The following is a 17,708-nucleotide window of genomic DNA, read 5'->3' as shown; positions in this document are numbered from 1 at the left end:
TATTGTTTTTTTACTGCAAAAATGCGCTTACAATAATCAATATTATTATTGTTATATGAAATGATTTGAAAAGTTACAGCAACAAATTGTCCTTGTGGAGTTTTTAAATAAACATGAACACATATACTAGCAAGACATAAAAGCTGAGTAAATATTATACTTAACTTCATTCTCACTATATTCCCATCTTCCAAACACCACTTAAACTTCCCTGCAAGCCTTCTCATCTTTCTTCCAACATGGGACGACTACTCCGACCTTTTAAAACCACGAAAAATATAAATAAACAAATTAAAAATATCAAAAAATCTTGAAGGTTTCACATATATAAATATATAACATCAAGAATCTCATATGAGAGAATAAAGGGAGAAAAAAGCAATAGAAGCTTAGAAGAAAAGCTTAAAACAACATGGTAATAATATGGACAAAGTTTAAGATTGATTTGTTTGTCCTTTAAACTTTAAGACAAATGAAGTTATGTATCAAAAAGAAGTATACTAATTTGATGAGCAGTTTCATCTCAAGAGACCAACCAGTCAGACAAGATACTATCTTGTGTCCATGAAGAAGAAGAAACCTAATTATTCCCTTCTCACACTCCTCATTAAATGGATGATCAATAACAACAATTCAAACATATTTCAATCTTCCATTACAATACACAAACTGCCACAACTACCATGCATATACTTTCTTCCTACTGTCATAAAATCAAGATCCCGCATTTCTCCCACAAACCCGCGTCGAGATTTTGTCCGGTAAAGAATTCGCAAAAACCCGAATGCCCGAATTCCCTTTTCCCTCCAGCAAACCAGGTGACAATTTTCACGTCAACTTTTTTTTTTTTTTTTAATATCTTATTTATCCATGTGGGAGAAAATTCAAGAAAATGTGTTGCAGAGTGTTGCAGCGATTGTGTTTGGAGATGGATCTTCGTCACACACGAAGCTGTATCCGTTGACGAAGAGGAGATCAGAAGCAGCGATTCCCATAGCAGGAAACTACAGACTCATCGATGCAGTTGTGAGCAACTGCATTAACAGTGACATCACGAAAATATACGCACTCACACAATTCAACTCCACTTCTCTCAATTCCCACATTTCAAGAGCTTATTCGGGCGCACGTCTCCCCAAAGAGGGCTTCGTTGAAGTCATCGCAGCTTATCAAAGCCCAGAAGACAACGGCTGGTTCCAGGTAATAATAATAATTATTACCAAAAAAAAAAAAAAAAAAAAACCCGAATCGTTTAAATATTTTTAAAGATTATTGATGAGTGTTACGTTTTTTTAGGGAAGTGCAGATGCTATAAGGAAATGTTTGTGGGTACTTGAGGAGTATCCAGTAACAGAGTATTTGGTTCTTCCGGGACATCATCTTTATAAAATGGACTATCAGAAAATTGTGGATGCCCACCGAAGAAACGAAGCCGATATAACTGTTTCAGTGTTCGGTAGAGGAGAGGATGGTGTGGATTTTGGATTCGGCATTTTCGAAATAAATGCTGAAAATCAAGTTCTTGAGTTTAGACACAATTTAGAGATGAATGCCACTCCCAAGTCAAAATCATTCAATTTAGGCAGCATGGGAATCTATGTTATTAACAGAGATGTAATGATAAAGCTCCTCACTGAATATTATCCCACTGTAACTGACTTGAAAACTCAAGTAATCCCTGGTGCAATTTCTCTTGGAATGAAGGTCACATTTTTTCTTCCCTTTTTCTCATAATATATAAACACACACACACACACACACACACACACACACACACAAGCCAAATCTTGAAATTTTCGTTTTTTTTAATTTATTTATTTTGAACAAGTAGATTCATGCTTATCAATTCGACGGATACTGGGAAGATATGAGAAGCATAGAGGCGTATTACCGTGCAAGTATGGAAACGATTCGAAGGACAAACAAAGCATACAAGTAGGTAACTTCTAAAAAGATTTTCAAATCGGAGAAATCGTGTTTGTACTAACAACGAATTCATGTAATGGTGGCAGTTTCTTCGATAGAGATTGTCCTCTATACACATTGCCTCGTCATCTCCCTCCAACTCTTGTAACCGATGCTGTCATTATCGATTCTGTCATTGGAGATGGTTGCTTCCTCAGTGTAAAGAACACTATAAGTTTCATTCTTGCATTATTAAGACCAATTTCAGCAAACTTTTTAATATTTTCTGATTTCTATCTTTCGACATGCAGAAATGCAGGATAAAAGGGACAGTAATCGGAATGAAGACGAGGGTAGGAGACAATGCTGTAATAGAGGATTCCATAATCATGGGATCTGATACTTATCCTCATGTATGCAGTTTTTTTACATTTTCTGTCCTAAAGAACACGGCTCTGCCGTTTTTTCTACACGTAATACGAAAAACAGTAAAGAAAACGGGCTAATTTTGCAGAATGGTGTCAATGAAGGGGAAGCCATTGGCATTCCTATTGGAATTGGGGAAGGTTCACACATAAGGAAAGCCATAATTGACAAGAATGCAAGAATTGGCAAAAATGTTAAGGTAATGTTCCAAGATTCTTCGATCGATTTCATGCTGACAACATTTGAAGTTATACAAAACCCTAATACTAATTTTGATGTGCAGATTCTAAATAAGGAGAATGTGCAGGAAGGGAACATGGAAGAAAACGGGTTTTTCGTCTCTGGAGGAATAGTTGTAGTTATAAGGAATGCAGTTATCCCCGATGGAACCATCCTCTAAAAATATTTGTCATAAATGAGAATCTATACTCACACTTTCTTAAACGTTCGACAGATAAGAAATATATAGAAATACTTTGAAATTCTTACTGGAATATTCACCAAGGTAAATAGATGATTCACACATACATACATATACATACATATATATATAACACAGAGAGAGAGAGAGAGAGAAAGAGAGAGATATTTGAGATAAAACTGACCTTTCAAAACAAGCTTCAACACAGAACGCCCGGTAAAAATGATGATAATACGCAAGTGTCTCTTACACGAGAGACTATTACCTTTGCATAGAAAGAATAACTTCACTACTCAATAACGAGTGCCAAAAATTTCTAGACATGGTAAATCATGCCAACTTCAATAAGGCTTATCTGAGGGATGTGGAGCCCCACACCAGGACCCCTACAATTTTTACGGAGAAACGAATAACCAAAATCAATCACTAGCTTCTTCAAAAACGAAGACGACCTCCTAGCCTTCACATGAGAGTGCCCCATTATGTACGCAACACCTGCTTCTTTCGCCTGGATCAAATCCAACAGCTCTTCCCTCACAGACGGGTCAATACCATGATTTTGACTGATTCGAAACCTCAGTTGATGCCTCCTAATCTGAGGGTTCTCGTCTTCATAATCCGATCTTAAACTCTGCAGAGTCGATGATTTGCTGCTACTTTGGACAGAATTACTAGTTTCCCCAGCCTCGGACACAACAAAATTCGAGCTGGAATTTAAATTCTCCGAGCTTATAACCGCCATTCTCCCATCATAACTAAAGCTGTCTGGACTCGATAACTGAGGCTCCACCACAGCTTCCATTTGTATAAACTCTGCTATACTTTGAATCAGCATATTCTCGAAATTACCATCATCTCCCTGCAAGTCCATGTACCCGTATCTAACAATGCATCTATACATACGATAAGGCCTGGGGCAAACTCGTCCAATGAGAAAACGTTCTTCGGGTGATACATATGGCACTGGAACAGATTTCACACAAACAAACACCAAAACATTATGAAAAGCGGGCAAATTCGTCACGAAATGCGAGAAGATTGATGGAACCCCCGTTGCCAGCTCTGAGTATATGAGGCCTATGCCAGGAACACGAACAATACCAAGGCTGGGGCCCAAACCAAGAATCCATTTCAGGGGAACCTTGTTGTGCAAGTCGTAAGAGTATTTCTTGCGGGTCCCATAGTGCCACACAAACATTATCACCATAAAGATGAGAGAGAGTGCAAGTGAGAACCACCCTCCCTGAGGGATTTTTATGCATGCGGCCGACAAGTAACAAGCTTCGATGGACCAAAAGAAAAGGAGGAAAGCACCAGCAAGTAGTACATTCTTTTGCCAGACTAAGACCATCACTAGGGCCATGAGGAAAGTCGTAATTAACATTATCGAGAGAGCCGCTAGGCCTGGGAAATTGAACGTAAAAGTAAAGATATTAATAAGTATGTTATTCAAGATGATTGGAATCTAAAATTTATTCAGGCATAAAACAATTTTTTTGAAAGAGAGGTCCAATCATTTACCACATTGATTGACTCACCGTACGCGTTGCCTATCTTATTTGTGTTGTGGAAGCCAACAGCTACAGCAAGAGTAAGAATCATGAGGATCCAATTGATCTCTGGAATATAGATCTGCCCGTAGATTTGTTTTGAAGTGTGAACAATCTTTACTCGTGGGAAGCAACCAAGTGCTTGACATTGCCTAACGGTAGAGAATGTGGCTGAAATTACAGACTGGCTGGAAACAGTAGCTGCAAGGATGGCAATAATAAAAACAGGCCAAAGCACAGCATCTGCACACAAACACAGTATCAATAAGAATGTCGGACTAATATGGCAAGAGTCGACATAACTGAGAATCTGAGATACAAGAATAAACTTAATTACGAGCACAACTAACCAGGAATTGAATCGTAGAAACCATAAGGAAGTGAAGAAATATTTTTTGACAGATACGCAGCTTGGCCCATATATTGCACCACTAAGCAAGGGTATACAATGGATACAAATGCAAGCTGCAGAGAAAAAATAAATTAATAAAATTATCAGAAAGGAACTAACAGGCAGTTTTTAACAACACATTGCGAAGCATGTACTGTTTCCTAGATTCTCTTTCACACTCAAAAATGAAAATGTACTACTTTATTACAGAGGAATTGACTTACCCTAACTGAACGCGCAGTGAAATGGCCAAGATTTGCAAACATCGCCTCGGTACCTAATGACAGACAAAGATAGCCACTAAATTCAAAAGTTAAACAATTTATCATCCCCACTTAATACAGATTGAGAAAAGAGCATTGTATGTTGAATCAGGTAAACAAAATGAGAAACGGATTCATAATCAGACAATCTGTACCTGTTATGCATAGGAGGACCCCACCAAGTGAAATCCACCCATCTCTGCCAGTTTGACCAAAGAATTTGACAATATAATGTGGAGAAAGAGCAAACACAATTTTCGGGTTCCAGTGTATTATGTTATACAACCCTACTGCAAAAATTGTTAGCAACCATAGTATAACTACCGGGGCAAACAGGAGGCCGACCTTACGGGTCCCACAGTGCTGCAAAGCAAAAAGACCAACCAATATGATGCAAGCAAGTAATAGTACTCCACCTACAGGTAAAGATTGTTCGACAATGAGGTTCATAACGGTGTAACCAAGACAAGAAGGTATTAACTATCACATACTTGCAGCAATCAAAAGTTTAGTCAAATCAAAAGAAACGAAATGTAGATATAAATACACGTACCCTCGGGCAACCTTGCTTTGGCCGATGCAAGCATTGATACTGATGAGAGTACTGCAATTAAAAGAAAAAAAAATGGTTAGTGGCGCCACGTGGGATGAGATTCGGGAAAAAAGAATATACTGAAAAGACAATTAGATTTCAACCATACCTGACATTGCAGGATTTATTACACCATCACCTATTACCATGCCAGCCCCTAGTAATACTACAAGCAACAATGCTGTCCGTGAACTTTTGTGCTTCTCGAGAAATCTCCTCAATGCTAACGATACCGAAGACCGCCCAGAGGGACCATACTTGTAAGATGAAAGCTCCTCATCAGCTGCTTGTTGATTTGGAAGCAAGTTGAATTTTCCATGTCTACAGAGCAAGGAGTAGAGCGCAAATGTCCCACCTGAGGTAATTAAATAATTTGGTGACACTGATAAAAATAAAAAATAAAAAAAAATACAGTATTATCAATATAATTTAAGAAAGCATATCGATCACACCTTCACCGTTGTCGTCAGCACTCAAGATTATAGCAACATATTTGAGGAAGGGAATCAATGTCAAAGTCCAAAAGATTAATGAGAACACCCCGAATACTGCCTCGGGATTCTGATGGTGATGCAACTTCCCGACAAATGTGTTGCTGTAAACATAGAGTGGTGAAGTGCTCAGATCACCAAATACCACTCCAAAGCTTTGGTACGCTAGAAGTAAGGAGCTAGGTACGTTTGCCAGGAGAGACTGCAAATAGCAAAGCACAGACTTAATACATTTTTTTTCTATCATCAAACTCATATATGAGCATTTAATTGGCAAGGAGAACACTAAACCAAGTGTTCTTCGACATTAGCAGCATTGCTGGCCGAAGAGACGACTAAGACTTGAATTAAAAAAAAAAACCAACATTTGTGTATACATCCGAACAGAACCCGACAGAAAAATAGGACTTTCGTGAATAAGCAAAAGCTATTTTGGCCTCTAATTTGGGATGATCCCATACAAAATTTGCATGGTAAATTTAATATCCTTGATGCTTTCTTGCAGATTTATATAAGTCAGCTAAAAATAAGAAGTAAACTGAAATTATTTACCACTGAGGGTAACTTCATTTTGCTCCTAGCTTGTCTGGATTGTTCATCTTCGACATATTGTCCACTCGAACGCGTTGATTCTTGGCATGTATCAGCTGCCCCTGGAGGCAGGGATCCTTTGTTTTCTTCGTTCTGGTCAGTGCCAATTGTATTCATGTATTTGCCTGTCAAAAAATAGTGGAAATGTGTTTTCTGAGAGGCCGCAAAACATCGTGATTCTAGAACAAACCATCACCACCCCCACAACAACAACAACAACCAAAAAAAAAAAAAGAAAGAAAAAAGAAAAAGGAAAATCACGTTGCCAATCATCAGTAATATATAAGCATTTTAAATAATAATCATATTCCAAAAGATCCCAAAAAAATTGTCATAAAGCCAAATCAGAATTTCACCTCTGAAAATGCAATATCAGATTACGAATATTCAAACCTAAGGCAAAACAAGCCAAGGGAAAAAGGAAAATACCAGACGGAGAAACACCTCCGGAGAAATTCGAATCAAATCTGATTCTCTGCTCAAAAACCAGAAAGATGAACCCAAATCAGTACAGCTTAATTACATAATCTGATTGCAAAATAATGCGCCAATATAATGCAAATACACCACGTAAACAGTAAAATATGGCCGAGAAATTTTCTTCCTAAAAAATGAGAAAAATGAGAGACAAATTGTGACCTCTTTCAGCTCCGGGGAAACTGCCACACAAGAGCGATAAGAAAATTATGCATAAATAAAACAGAAAATAAAATATAAATAAAAATATAATAAAAAGGATTATTGCTTATTTATTGGTCAATAAAACTTTATTTTCCATAATCTACAACGCCATAATATATATGTTAAATCACAAAAATAGTGAAAATTGGTAAATTAAAGGGTATAATTAGTTTATTTATCAATCTTTATATTGAAATTCTTTGTACACCGTTAGATTAGCATCTAACAGAAAACTATTTCATTTTTCTTTTTTATTTTTGAATTATTTTTAATTTTTCTGCATCATTTTCTCTTGAAAAAAAAAGATTACATCATAGTTTAGAATATCATTAAAGGTAATAATCTGATTGAGAACTAATACCGTCAAAAACATTTCCATATAGGAAATTGTCAATAAATCCCAACAAAAACAAACCATAAAAATTCTACAAAAGTTATAAAAATTACCTCAATAACATTAAATTAAAATCCTCTCAAAGACAAAAATATAAAAAAAAAATCCACAAAAATTGGATAACTAGAAATTACATAAACAAATTCGGCTTGGTTGCTTTGTAAGTTGTCTTGAGCTTCCTCGTAGGTGGCCTCACCTTCCTCGTCACCAAAGGGAACTTGATCTTCGAGTTGTGAAATTGCTTGGTACTCTCTCTCTTGCAAAGCTTAGCTGCAATAGTGGCTGTCTTGATAATCTGGATGCAGTGTGAACGCACCCTGTGACGAGAAGCCATCTCGGTGTACATATGCTCAACAGCACCGTTCAATGTAGTGTCACGGTACTCCTTGTACATGTTGTGATAGCCGGTTCTACTTTGGTATCGCAGCCAGATACCGTAGTTCTTGATTGTCGTTGGGTTCTTCTCGAAAATCTGTCAACAAACAAAAAATATATTCATCAGATAGTCGATCATAAAACCCAACTATTTTTCAAGATAGACCAAAATTGTTGAGAAATGATAATAATAACAACACAATCAATCAGCACAAAAAAAATACACTTGCGAAAAGTTCGTAGCTATGTATCTTGAGTGTGTTTGGGCAACTGGCATCAAAATATGAATACACTGATATATTTAGTACCAGCAGAAGTCGTATTACAGTATATCACTAGTAAAAGAAGGGAGGTGGCGGAAGTTAGAGATAACTATTTAGGACGATGTTAATCGTATATCTACCTATAGCTCTGTTCTATAACAATTGTGACCCAATCAGCGATGACGAGAATCGTGTGGTTTTGTTTATGACACTTGATGAAATATGACTACCACAGTGCAATAACATCAAATAGGTTATGGCACAAACCGTAATAAATGAAATCACATGTTCAAAAAGGCAAGTGAAAATGTACAAAAATGTCCAAGACTGTGTACCTCGTTGATCGCAAGAACCTGACCGTTGCTCTTCTTCACCTTCTTAAGTTTCCTCAAGAAATACCTTCACAAATTCAAATCAACCACGAACCATTGATAGAGCTATAAAAACCTCAGCCTCATAGTTCACATAAAAATCGGTTGCTCTTACGTATAAAGTCTACTGTTGTGAGACTATTGAAATAAGTTACATTTCATTCCAGAGTGATTTTTTCACTAGATTGCGAAGACTAAAATGATTATCGAAAACCAAAATGGAAATTGAATAGTAAAATATGGTTGAGATCCAGAATAGGCAAGATTCAAACCTTGTTGCACTCACCCAAAACTTGCAATAGTTATTCGTGTTCTCTAATAAATAAATACACACCTATAACTTATGCAATTAATCCCAACTGACTTAAAGTATGCAATAAACAATATAATATACTCAAAAACTGTAGTGTTCAAGGCTGTAACTGTGTCAACTCCAATGAACTTTCACCGCTAGACTCATGCAAAATTTTACTTATATTTTAACCAGCTGAAACGAACTTATAATCAATGAAACCAAAATGTATTTTGATCTCAATGCATAACTAAACATGCGTCGCTTTTAAGAAGAGAAAATGTGTGCACGCAGAATATCAAAGGCGCGATATCAAATGAATGAACCTCCAAAGAGTAAAATTGCAGAAATTTTTATAACCTAAATTTCTCTAAAATCTCTGAAAATTAAAAATAATAAATGAAAATAAAAAGGAAAGAGGAATTGAAGAATACCAGAATTTGGACTTGGCTCGAACCTCATTGGTGGCCCAAAGCTTCATACGGTAGATCTTCGGGTGCTCCTCCGTCTCCGTCGGTAGAGCTCTCCCCACCACCTGGTACTGATGGAACTGCACCAAGTACAACAACACACACACACACACATCAATCAATCATTTTCGAATTCAAAATACTGTAGCATGAACCAAATCCGAAGAAATGCGCACACAAAAACGATTAATCTTACCCTGTATGTCACCATTTTCGGTTGATTCTGATCTCTCTCTCTCTCTCTCTCTTTCTCCCTCTCTCTCTCTCTCTCTCTCTCTCTCTCTCTCAGGCTGGGGCTGCGTATAACGGCAGAACATAGGCATTTGTAATTAGAAAACCCTAATATTAATGAATGGGCTTTTGTGGTTTTTGGGCCTATAAGGCTTTTTCTTATTTGCTATTGGGCTTCAATTTATTTTCCGTTATTGATTATTTTTTCCCATCTATTTTTGGCCCAATAAGACGTCCTTATTTACTATTGGGCTAAATATACTTTATAATAATAATAAAATAAAATAAAATAAAATAGACAAAAGTGTAAATGCACCGTCGGCATTCGGCAACCCCGCTATAAATCCACATTAAATGATTTAGCATTATCTTTTCATATATTTTTGAATTATTTATTTTTTATATATTTATAAAGAGATTATTTCTTACAGGAAAAACTTGGATTTATCTCACTCTCTCTCTCTCTCTCTCTCTCTCTCTCCCTCCAATCTTTGGCTGAACGCTTCTTACAGGTAAAGCTCAACTCAGCATTCTTCATTTTTCTTTTTTTCTTTTCTAATTTAATCTAAATTATGCATTTATAGAGGTCGATTTTCATCTTCATATTCATGATTACTCAGCTGTGTTTGTTTTTCGTTTATTATTTAATAGTGAACTAAGATGGATCACTGATCTCGTGGTGTTGGGTTATGGATATAGAATTCTGATCTTCTGTATGCTTCAAATTTAGGGGAATTAATTGAATGTGTAAACCCTAGATCGTCAATTGTGAAAATTCAACAATCTCGATTTCTAATGGCGGAAAACGATTTCATTGTTCTTTTTTTTTTTTTTTCTTATGATCTGATCTCACTTTTACCACTATCTCAAAATTCTGCATCTCGATGAGTTTTCCACACCTCTCATTCGATCTGTTTGACTTTATGGATTTAAAAATACGATGTTATAAAATATAAATCTTGATTTGATCTAATTTGTATCTGAAAAAGGTGATAAATTAATTGATAAATCCACTCCAATTTATTGCTTGTTGGATAGAAATGGCTGACAAATCGGAAGAAGAAAGCAAGGGTGGATTCCTAGACAAGGTCAAAGATTTCATCCAAGACATTGGCGAAAAAATCGAGGAAACGGTCGGATTTGGAAAGCCGACTGCAGACGTAACAGATATCCACATTCCCAAGATCAATCTCGAAAGGGCAGACATAGTCATAGATGTCCTAATCAAGAACCCTAATCCAATCCCGATCCCACTAATCGACATTAACTACTTAATCGAGAGTGACGGCAGAAAATTAATATCCGGGCTGATCCCCGATGCAGGTACAATACACGCGCACGGCTCCGAAACTGTCAAAATACCAGTTTGTCTTATATACGATGATATAAAAAGCACGTACGAAGATATACAACCAGGCAGCATAATCCCTTACAAAGTCAAGGTTGACTTAATAGTGGATGTGCCCGTTTTGGGCAGGATCACTATTCCTCTCGAGAAAACGGGAGAAATTCCGATCCCTTTCAAACCCGAGATTGACATTGACAAGATTCGTTTCGATAAGTTCTCGTTCGAAGAAACTGTGGCAACTCTTCACTTGAAGCTGGGCAACAAGAATGACTTTGATTTGGGGCTTAATGATCTCGATTACGAAGTTTGGCTGTGCGATGTCAGCATCGGTGGTGCTGAGCTGGAGAAGTCGGCGAATATCGAGAAGAATGGGTTTTGCTATGTGGATGTGCCGATTACGTTTAGGCCGAAGGATTGTGGGTCAGCCCTTTGGGACATGATACGAGGTAAAGGAACGGGGTATAGTATGAAGGGGAATATTAATGTTGACACGCCTTTCGGTGCGATGAAGCTCCCGATTTCGAAGGAAGGCGGGACCACTAAACTTAAGAAGAATAAAGAAGATGGAGAAGAAGAAGATGATGATGAGGTGTGGTAATCTTATTACATTGTAATTTATGATTATTATTATTCTTAATTTTATTTTATTATTTTTTTTCTAAATATGTTTATTTAAATTCTTTTGCAGGAGTGAGGACTAATTGGTGGTGGGAAGTGCTTAAAACTTTTAATTAGATTATGTTCTTGGTGGGGTTTTTTTGCCCTAATAAAAAATATGGGGACTTGAATTGAAATATTGATTTTAAATGAGTTAATTGAAATATGTGTGGTTTTAATTTTATTATAGTGTTTATGTGAAACACTTTGCTGCGGCTGAGTGAACATTTATTTGTGTTGTTATGATGGATAATTGATATTTGTGTGTGTTATATGAGCTTTTTATTTCGTAGTTAATTATATTTTATTATTATTATTATTATGAAATATATGAATCGGTTATTTATTTGTTGAGATGGTTTCATGGTTTGCATTGATTAATCATACATTTTTAAACAATATAGGTAATTTTTGGTTTCCAAGATAAAATTAACCTAGATAAGAAGATAAACCGTATAAAATTATAAGACAATTGAGACATGATTCTAACTTCTTAGAAATTATAAAATGGTCGATAAGGTGTTCAACAATAGTTTTTATACTGCAATCCAAGATTAGAGCAAATCGAATTAAAAGCCCAAAATCTGAAAATTAAGACCAGATATTGTAGCAGTGTTAGTAAATTGGCCCACTACCAAATAGTAGTAGTAATGTTATAGAATTAAATTTAAAAATAAAAATAACAAATATTTAATTTAATACTAAAAAAATAGGGGTTATTAGAGAAAACTCCCTCATATGCATTGTATCAGTAGATTAGATCATTTTTTTCCCCATTTTTGAGATAAATCCAATTGTATTTTTTTAAGTAAATTATATTATTAATAACCTATTTTACCCTTTCTCAATTTCTTTAACCTAAACACAAGCAGTTTCATTCATTTATCTTCTCTCTTCCTTCTCTCCATAACCTTGAACACAAGCCCACACCATCACCGCTCCACCGAACGATCAGACCATCTCCGCCCTCATCCTCGACAAGTAATCCTACTTCTTCAATCTCTGATGGCGTTCTTACAAGAAGAAGTCTCGGTTAGATATATGGAGATGGGTTTCTTAGATTAATAATGTGATTTATTTATTTATTTATGTTGGGTTGTTGAAAAGAACGAGAGATTGAGATCGGCAATGCAAGAGCATAGAAACCAGCAAACATCGATTTTAATGAAGAAATACGAAACCAAGACTCGATTTTTACTGAAGCAAAAAGATTAAGAAATCGCGAACGCGGCGAACAGGACGAACGAGCTTCAGAATTTCCTTAACATAATCGAAATCGAGAATCAGACGTGGCAGAGGGTTGCGAGGGAGAACGAATCCATGGTGACTTCGCTCAGCGGCATGATCCAACGGCTGAGAGATTCCGCCGGCCCCGCCTGTTCGCCAGCCGCTAATCCAGAATTTTGCTCTGAAAATGGTGGAGAAGATGAAGGAAAATGGGGAAAGAGTAAATTGGTGTGGAGAAGATGCAAAAGTCTCCTCGCAGAGTGATTTTTGCACGAAGAGTGGTTTTCATTAATTACATAGTGGTTTTCGTTAATAATAAATTTTTAGTGAATTTTTGTAATGAAATTTGTTAATTACATAGTGATTTTCGTTAATTACATAGTAGTTTTCATTAATTATAGAGTGGTTTTTGTTGATAACTTTTTAGTGAATTTTTGTAATGGAGTTTGCTAATTACATAGTAATTTTCGTTAATTTACAGAGTGGTTTTCATTAATTACATAGTGGTTTTTGTTAATTACATAGAGATTTTCGATAAGTTTATAATGGATTTTCGTAACGGAATACTATAATCACATAATGGTCTTTGTAAGTTTACAGTGAATTTCAATTTGTTAAAAACAATTTTTTTTCAATTTAAATTTGGAAAAACAGAAGTATAAAAAATAAAAAACCAAAATTAAAAAAAAATGAAAAATATTTTTTTAAAAAAAAACAAAATCAAAAATTTCTTATGAAGAAATCAAAAATAAGAAAAGAAATAAAATGAGATTTTTAGAATTGATTTGGGAGAATTATTTTGGGCATAAATCTGAAGCGTGATTTGAGACTATAATTTTTGGAAAAGAGTGTAGATTATGGGTATAATTTTTTTAATTTGAATAATTATACTAATTAGTAATTAGTGGGGGCATATATGGTTTTTCAGGCCCATTGAATTTATGTCAAATATCATTTACAAATAAATGATTTATCAAGAAGTAAAATTTCAATGGGGATATTTATCATATAGCCCCATAAAAATAACTAGCAAACAATAATACGGTGAAAATTCATTGAATGTAACATTTAATAAATATGCCCACAACCGATGTAACAGAAAGAACTTAAGAAGCATAAAACACAATTAAGTAAAACACTTGTAAGTTGTAACATTGGGCGGTGGCTAATAATCCCCAAATGAAATAAACATGGCTTTATATAATCACACTGTTTATGTGTTGAATGGAATAACCGCATCTAAAATTGGTCAAATTGCGTGGATTTTGATGTTGACTGCTCCTTTTTTTTTCTTTTTTTTTTTCTTTTTTTAATAATAACAATAATAGTAAAAAAAAATAGTATTTAATATTCATGCAATGAAAGAGAATAAATGGCCCATACAATGCATCTAAAAATGGTAGCTTTTGTAAAAGGTGCAGTTTGGCAGTGCATTGTATATGAAGAAGGATAGTGATTGGAATTTGGAGATAGATGTCAACTTCTTTACTTGTAGCCGTACTCATCAAATTGATAACATTTATTAATCTCACCTTCTAATTTGTTCCTCAAATTTTTTTTTTTTATTTCATCCCTTCACTTAGGTCGGTAGACCGATATTTTTTCTAATGGAATTTGAAGCTATGTTAGTTTAGGAGTGTAAATGAGCTGAGCTCACCAATTTTTTTGGAGCTCGATCTCTGGTCAAATTTGGTGAGGTCGAACTTGACCTGCAACTCACCGAGCTTTCATTTAATGAGCTCAAACTCGATCTCGAGCTCAAGTCAAACTGAGTCTGTTGAGCTCAAGCTTGGCTCGTCTTATATTTTTTTGTTTTTAATATAAATTGTTTATACGAAAAAAAATACAGAATAAAAGCATGAATCTATAACATTTTTTATTATATATATATATATATATATATATATATATAAATAAAAAGATCGTGAACTTATGAACAACTAAAATTCGTTGAGTCCATCAGCCGGCTCAACTCATTTACAGTACTACTACTAGTGGCAAATTTTCCATTTCATATAAACAGTAGTATTAAATAATTTGAAAATATATTTATAATTTTATATTATCGAAATGAGAAAGAATTGATTATTGTGCAATAAATTATTTGATGCTAACCACCACTCGATGTAATTGTGCCGTACATGAATAATGGGCTGCCGTGCTATTGGAATTAACGTAATTTGTAGACTTTTGAAAATCTTTTTTGACCAACTATTTTCAAGAAAATCTTATTTTACTCTTAAAGTTTGAGCAATTGCAATTATAATAGTATCTCTGAGATATTTTATGTAATAGTTGGTATTTTTTTATTTATTTTTTATTTTGAAAAGTAGTAATAGTTGCAAATTAATTTTGAAGTTAATTAGGAGAATCTAAATAAAATAAAATAAATAAAAAAGGATGGGATTGTGTTGGTGAGCCCTAGGGCATTATAGTTGTGCTTTTTCGGTTGTTGAAGGGGCATCTTAATTTTATTTATTTGCAAGAAAATATGCAAACAAATGGACCAATATATAAATATATTTTTTTTTAATTTCTTTTTGGGTGGGTTAAAAAAAATAATTAATTTAATAATGTGATTTTGTTTTAAGCTATAAGAAAAGGACCAAATTGCATTTGTCCTAATCTTGGCTTATGTGTAATTAGTATTTCCACAAACCTAAAAACGTGGAAAGTGGTGAAACTTTGACTTTAGTTACTTTTATTTCTTCTTAATATGTGACTTTAATTATTTTTATTTTATTTTTAAAGATGATAAGTACATAAATATGACAAACAAATAGTTTATTTTTATATGATTAGTGTAGGCTAAATGCTTTCGTCGTCTCGCCATCAGGGCCTGTTTGACTAGGCTTGTTGTAAACAACTGATAAATTTTATATTCGGTAAACTGTTTTAAGAGATGATAAATTAGTACGCATTATTTTTAGAATTAATTTTTTTGCTCGTTATAAAATCTTAAATAAGAAGATGTGATGGATGTATTTTGTTAAAAATATCTTATTTATTCTTCAACAACTTATTTTTAAACTTTTTAGATTTTTTTTCAAAAATTACCTAACAGTTTGAAAGATCTTATAAACTATTAAACATAATAAGCATTTTTTAACAGCTTATAAGCTTAATCAAAACACCCCTCTAAGTTAATACTCAATTGTTTAAATTATTGCGTAAAATCTAAGCTTAATTATTATGAATTAGTGACACCATTACAAATCCATATGCATCACTTAATAACACTCAACCAATTAATTCTCAATTATTGTATATATCGATCAATGTGCTAAAAGGTTTAACCTTTTTGACCTTAATCTTAACATCAAAGATAACCAACAATTAATTTAGAATAAATCACCACTAACAACAAATAAATATAATAAAAATAAATATTAATTCGAGTTCTAAGTACGAGGAATTATAATTTTTGACAAGTTGCATTGTGAATACATTGAATCAAGTAAGAAATTGCACATGACTTGCCCCCCTAATTCTCAATTTTTTATTTATTTATTATTACCAAAATTGCAATTTATTAAGGCCCACCATCTACTTACACACACACTATCACACCACATGCCCATCATCCATTTATATACAACTCTTATAAATTATCACTTGTTTATTTAAAAAAAAAATTATTAGGTGATGGTTCTATAATATTGTGAAAAAGAAAAAAATAATAATAATATAAATTTGGTTCAATTTGTCAAAATATATAATATAATTTATCGTGCATATCGATCGTTTTTTTCGGAGATTTTTTTTTTAACTTTCTGTAATGGTGTTTTATTAATATAAATAAAAAGTTGATATTTAACTATCTTAAATAAAAAAAAAATTATGAGTAAATTGAAGTCCATACAAATGGAAGTAGGGGAGGGGGAGACTATGTCGAAGAATTAAATCAATAAAAAAAATTAAAATAAAAAATGGGTGAAAAAGGTCATTCTAAAACATAGTGGGGGCTCCAACCTAATTTTAGAAAAATATGTGCATGCCCATGTGACGTACTTATGGACATTAAAATGGCTTAATAATTTCCAAAAAGTGGTAATTAGGTGGAGAGATCAAAAGCCCACAGATAAGTATTAAATAATAATACATAATTAATTATATAATAATTAATAATTATATGTGGAAAATCAAACTAGTAAAATAAAGTATGTATTTTGTGTTTTGACTACGACTTTTACAGAAAATAACAAAAAAAATATATATATATATATATATGATTGGTGAAGACCCATTCCACTAATTACTTATGATTTATGAATATATGCAATAATAAAAGGAGATAAAAATAGAGAAATTATTTTCAATTAATTTGTTTCAAATTAAGTATCACTTAAAATAAAAATAGAAAAAACGTTCCATATTATATATCTTTTTAGAATATCGATTTTTGCAATAATTATTTTTCCTCCCACGTTTATCATTAGTATTTCTAAAAATTAAATCAAACATTTAGTTTTTTCGCAAGTAATTAATAAAAAAGAGTTGCAATGATAATAAATTCCTATTATTTTCCACAAATTAATACTCCACATTAATTATTTTTTATAATACACTCAAACGACCGTTATTATATTTCAAGAATGTCCAAGGGTGAAGAACCGAACATGATGCTTTCGAAATTCTTTATCTTTTTATATTTTTTTTCCTAAAAATAAATAAATAAAAAATAAAAAAGAAAAGTAAATATTAAATCCAAACATCCTAAATTCACTGTTTTAGTAACGCCCACTTGTTTCCTCAGCCCCATTCACTGA

At 33.7% G+C, this 17,708-nt stretch overlaps 4 protein-coding genes across 7 annotated transcripts; 2 read left to right on the top strand and 2 right to left on the bottom strand.

Moving 5' to 3' along the window:
- Positions 1-451: 451 nt before the first annotated feature.
- APS2 (ADP-glucose pyrophosphorylase small subunit 2) lies at positions 452-2,813 on the top strand. Its single transcript, XM_088813330.1, has 8 exons — positions 452-818; positions 904-1,200; positions 1,297-1,704; positions 1,832-1,935; positions 2,013-2,124; positions 2,217-2,318; positions 2,420-2,530; positions 2,615-2,813. The coding sequence occupies exons 1-8, from the start codon at positions 684-686 to the stop codon at positions 2,729-2,731; spliced, it is 1,386 nt and encodes a 461-aa protein (XP_088669456.1). The 5' UTR covers positions 452-683; the 3' UTR covers positions 2,732-2,813.
- A 106-nt stretch (positions 2,814-2,919) lies between these two features.
- On the bottom strand, positions 2,920-7,466 carry LOC105958796 (potassium transporter 4-like). Of its 2 annotated transcripts, XM_088813327.1 has the most exons (11): positions 7,270-7,466; positions 7,060-7,105; positions 6,592-6,755; positions 6,001-6,241; positions 5,658-5,903; positions 5,510-5,560; positions 5,112-5,372; positions 4,918-4,970; positions 4,653-4,767; positions 4,291-4,545; positions 2,920-4,156 (listed from the first exon to the last, which is right to left on the bottom strand). In XM_088813327.1, exons 3-11 carry the CDS (start codon positions 6,745-6,747, stop codon positions 3,069-3,071), a joined length of 2,466 nt encoding a protein of 821 aa, XP_088669453.1. In that variant the 5' UTR covers positions 6,748-6,755; positions 7,060-7,105; positions 7,270-7,466; the 3' UTR covers positions 2,920-3,068. The 2 variants fall into 2 exon arrangements, with proteins under 2 accessions (XP_088669453.1, XP_088669454.1); XM_088813328.1 differs by having other exon boundaries at positions 7,060-7,270.
- A 171-nt stretch (positions 7,467-7,637) lies between these two features.
- On the bottom strand, positions 7,638-9,818 carry LOC105959464 (large ribosomal subunit protein eL20). 2 transcript variants are annotated; one of them, XM_088813332.1, is made up of 5 exons: positions 9,761-9,808; positions 9,673-9,724; positions 9,441-9,556; positions 8,679-8,742; positions 7,638-8,177 (listed from the first exon to the last, which is right to left on the bottom strand). In XM_088813332.1, exons 2-5 carry the CDS (start codon positions 9,685-9,687, stop codon positions 7,836-7,838), a joined length of 537 nt encoding a protein of 178 aa, XP_088669458.1. In that variant the 5' UTR covers positions 9,688-9,724; positions 9,761-9,808; the 3' UTR covers positions 7,638-7,835. The 2 variants fall into 2 exon arrangements, with proteins under 2 accessions (XP_088669458.1, XP_088669459.1); XM_088813333.1 differs by having other exon boundaries at positions 9,673-9,818.
- Positions 9,819-10,015: 197 nt separating this feature from the next.
- LOC105959463 (uncharacterized) lies at positions 10,016-12,009 on the top strand. Of its 2 annotated transcripts, XM_012983572.2 has the most exons (3): positions 10,016-10,219; positions 10,746-11,644; positions 11,744-12,009. In XM_012983572.2, the coding sequence occupies exons 2-3, from the start codon at positions 10,748-10,750 to the stop codon at positions 11,747-11,749; spliced, it is 903 nt and encodes a 300-aa protein (XP_012839026.2). In that variant the 5' UTR covers positions 10,016-10,219; positions 10,746-10,747; the 3' UTR covers positions 11,750-12,009. The 2 variants fall into 2 exon arrangements, with proteins under 2 accessions (XP_012839026.2, XP_088669457.1); XM_088813331.1 differs by lacking the exon at positions 11,744-12,009 and having other exon boundaries at positions 10,137-10,219; positions 10,746-11,653.
- The last annotated feature ends 5,699 nt before the right edge of the window (positions 12,010-17,708 follow it).

This window comes from Erythranthe guttata, chromosome 14 (genome assembly GCF_056151865.1).
Source record: "Erythranthe guttata isolate IM_541 chromosome 14, IM_541, whole genome shotgun sequence".
NCBI lineage: Eukaryota > Viridiplantae > Streptophyta > Magnoliopsida > Lamiales > Phrymaceae > Erythranthe > Erythranthe guttata.
This window is presented reverse-complemented; position numbering and strand designations above follow the sequence as displayed.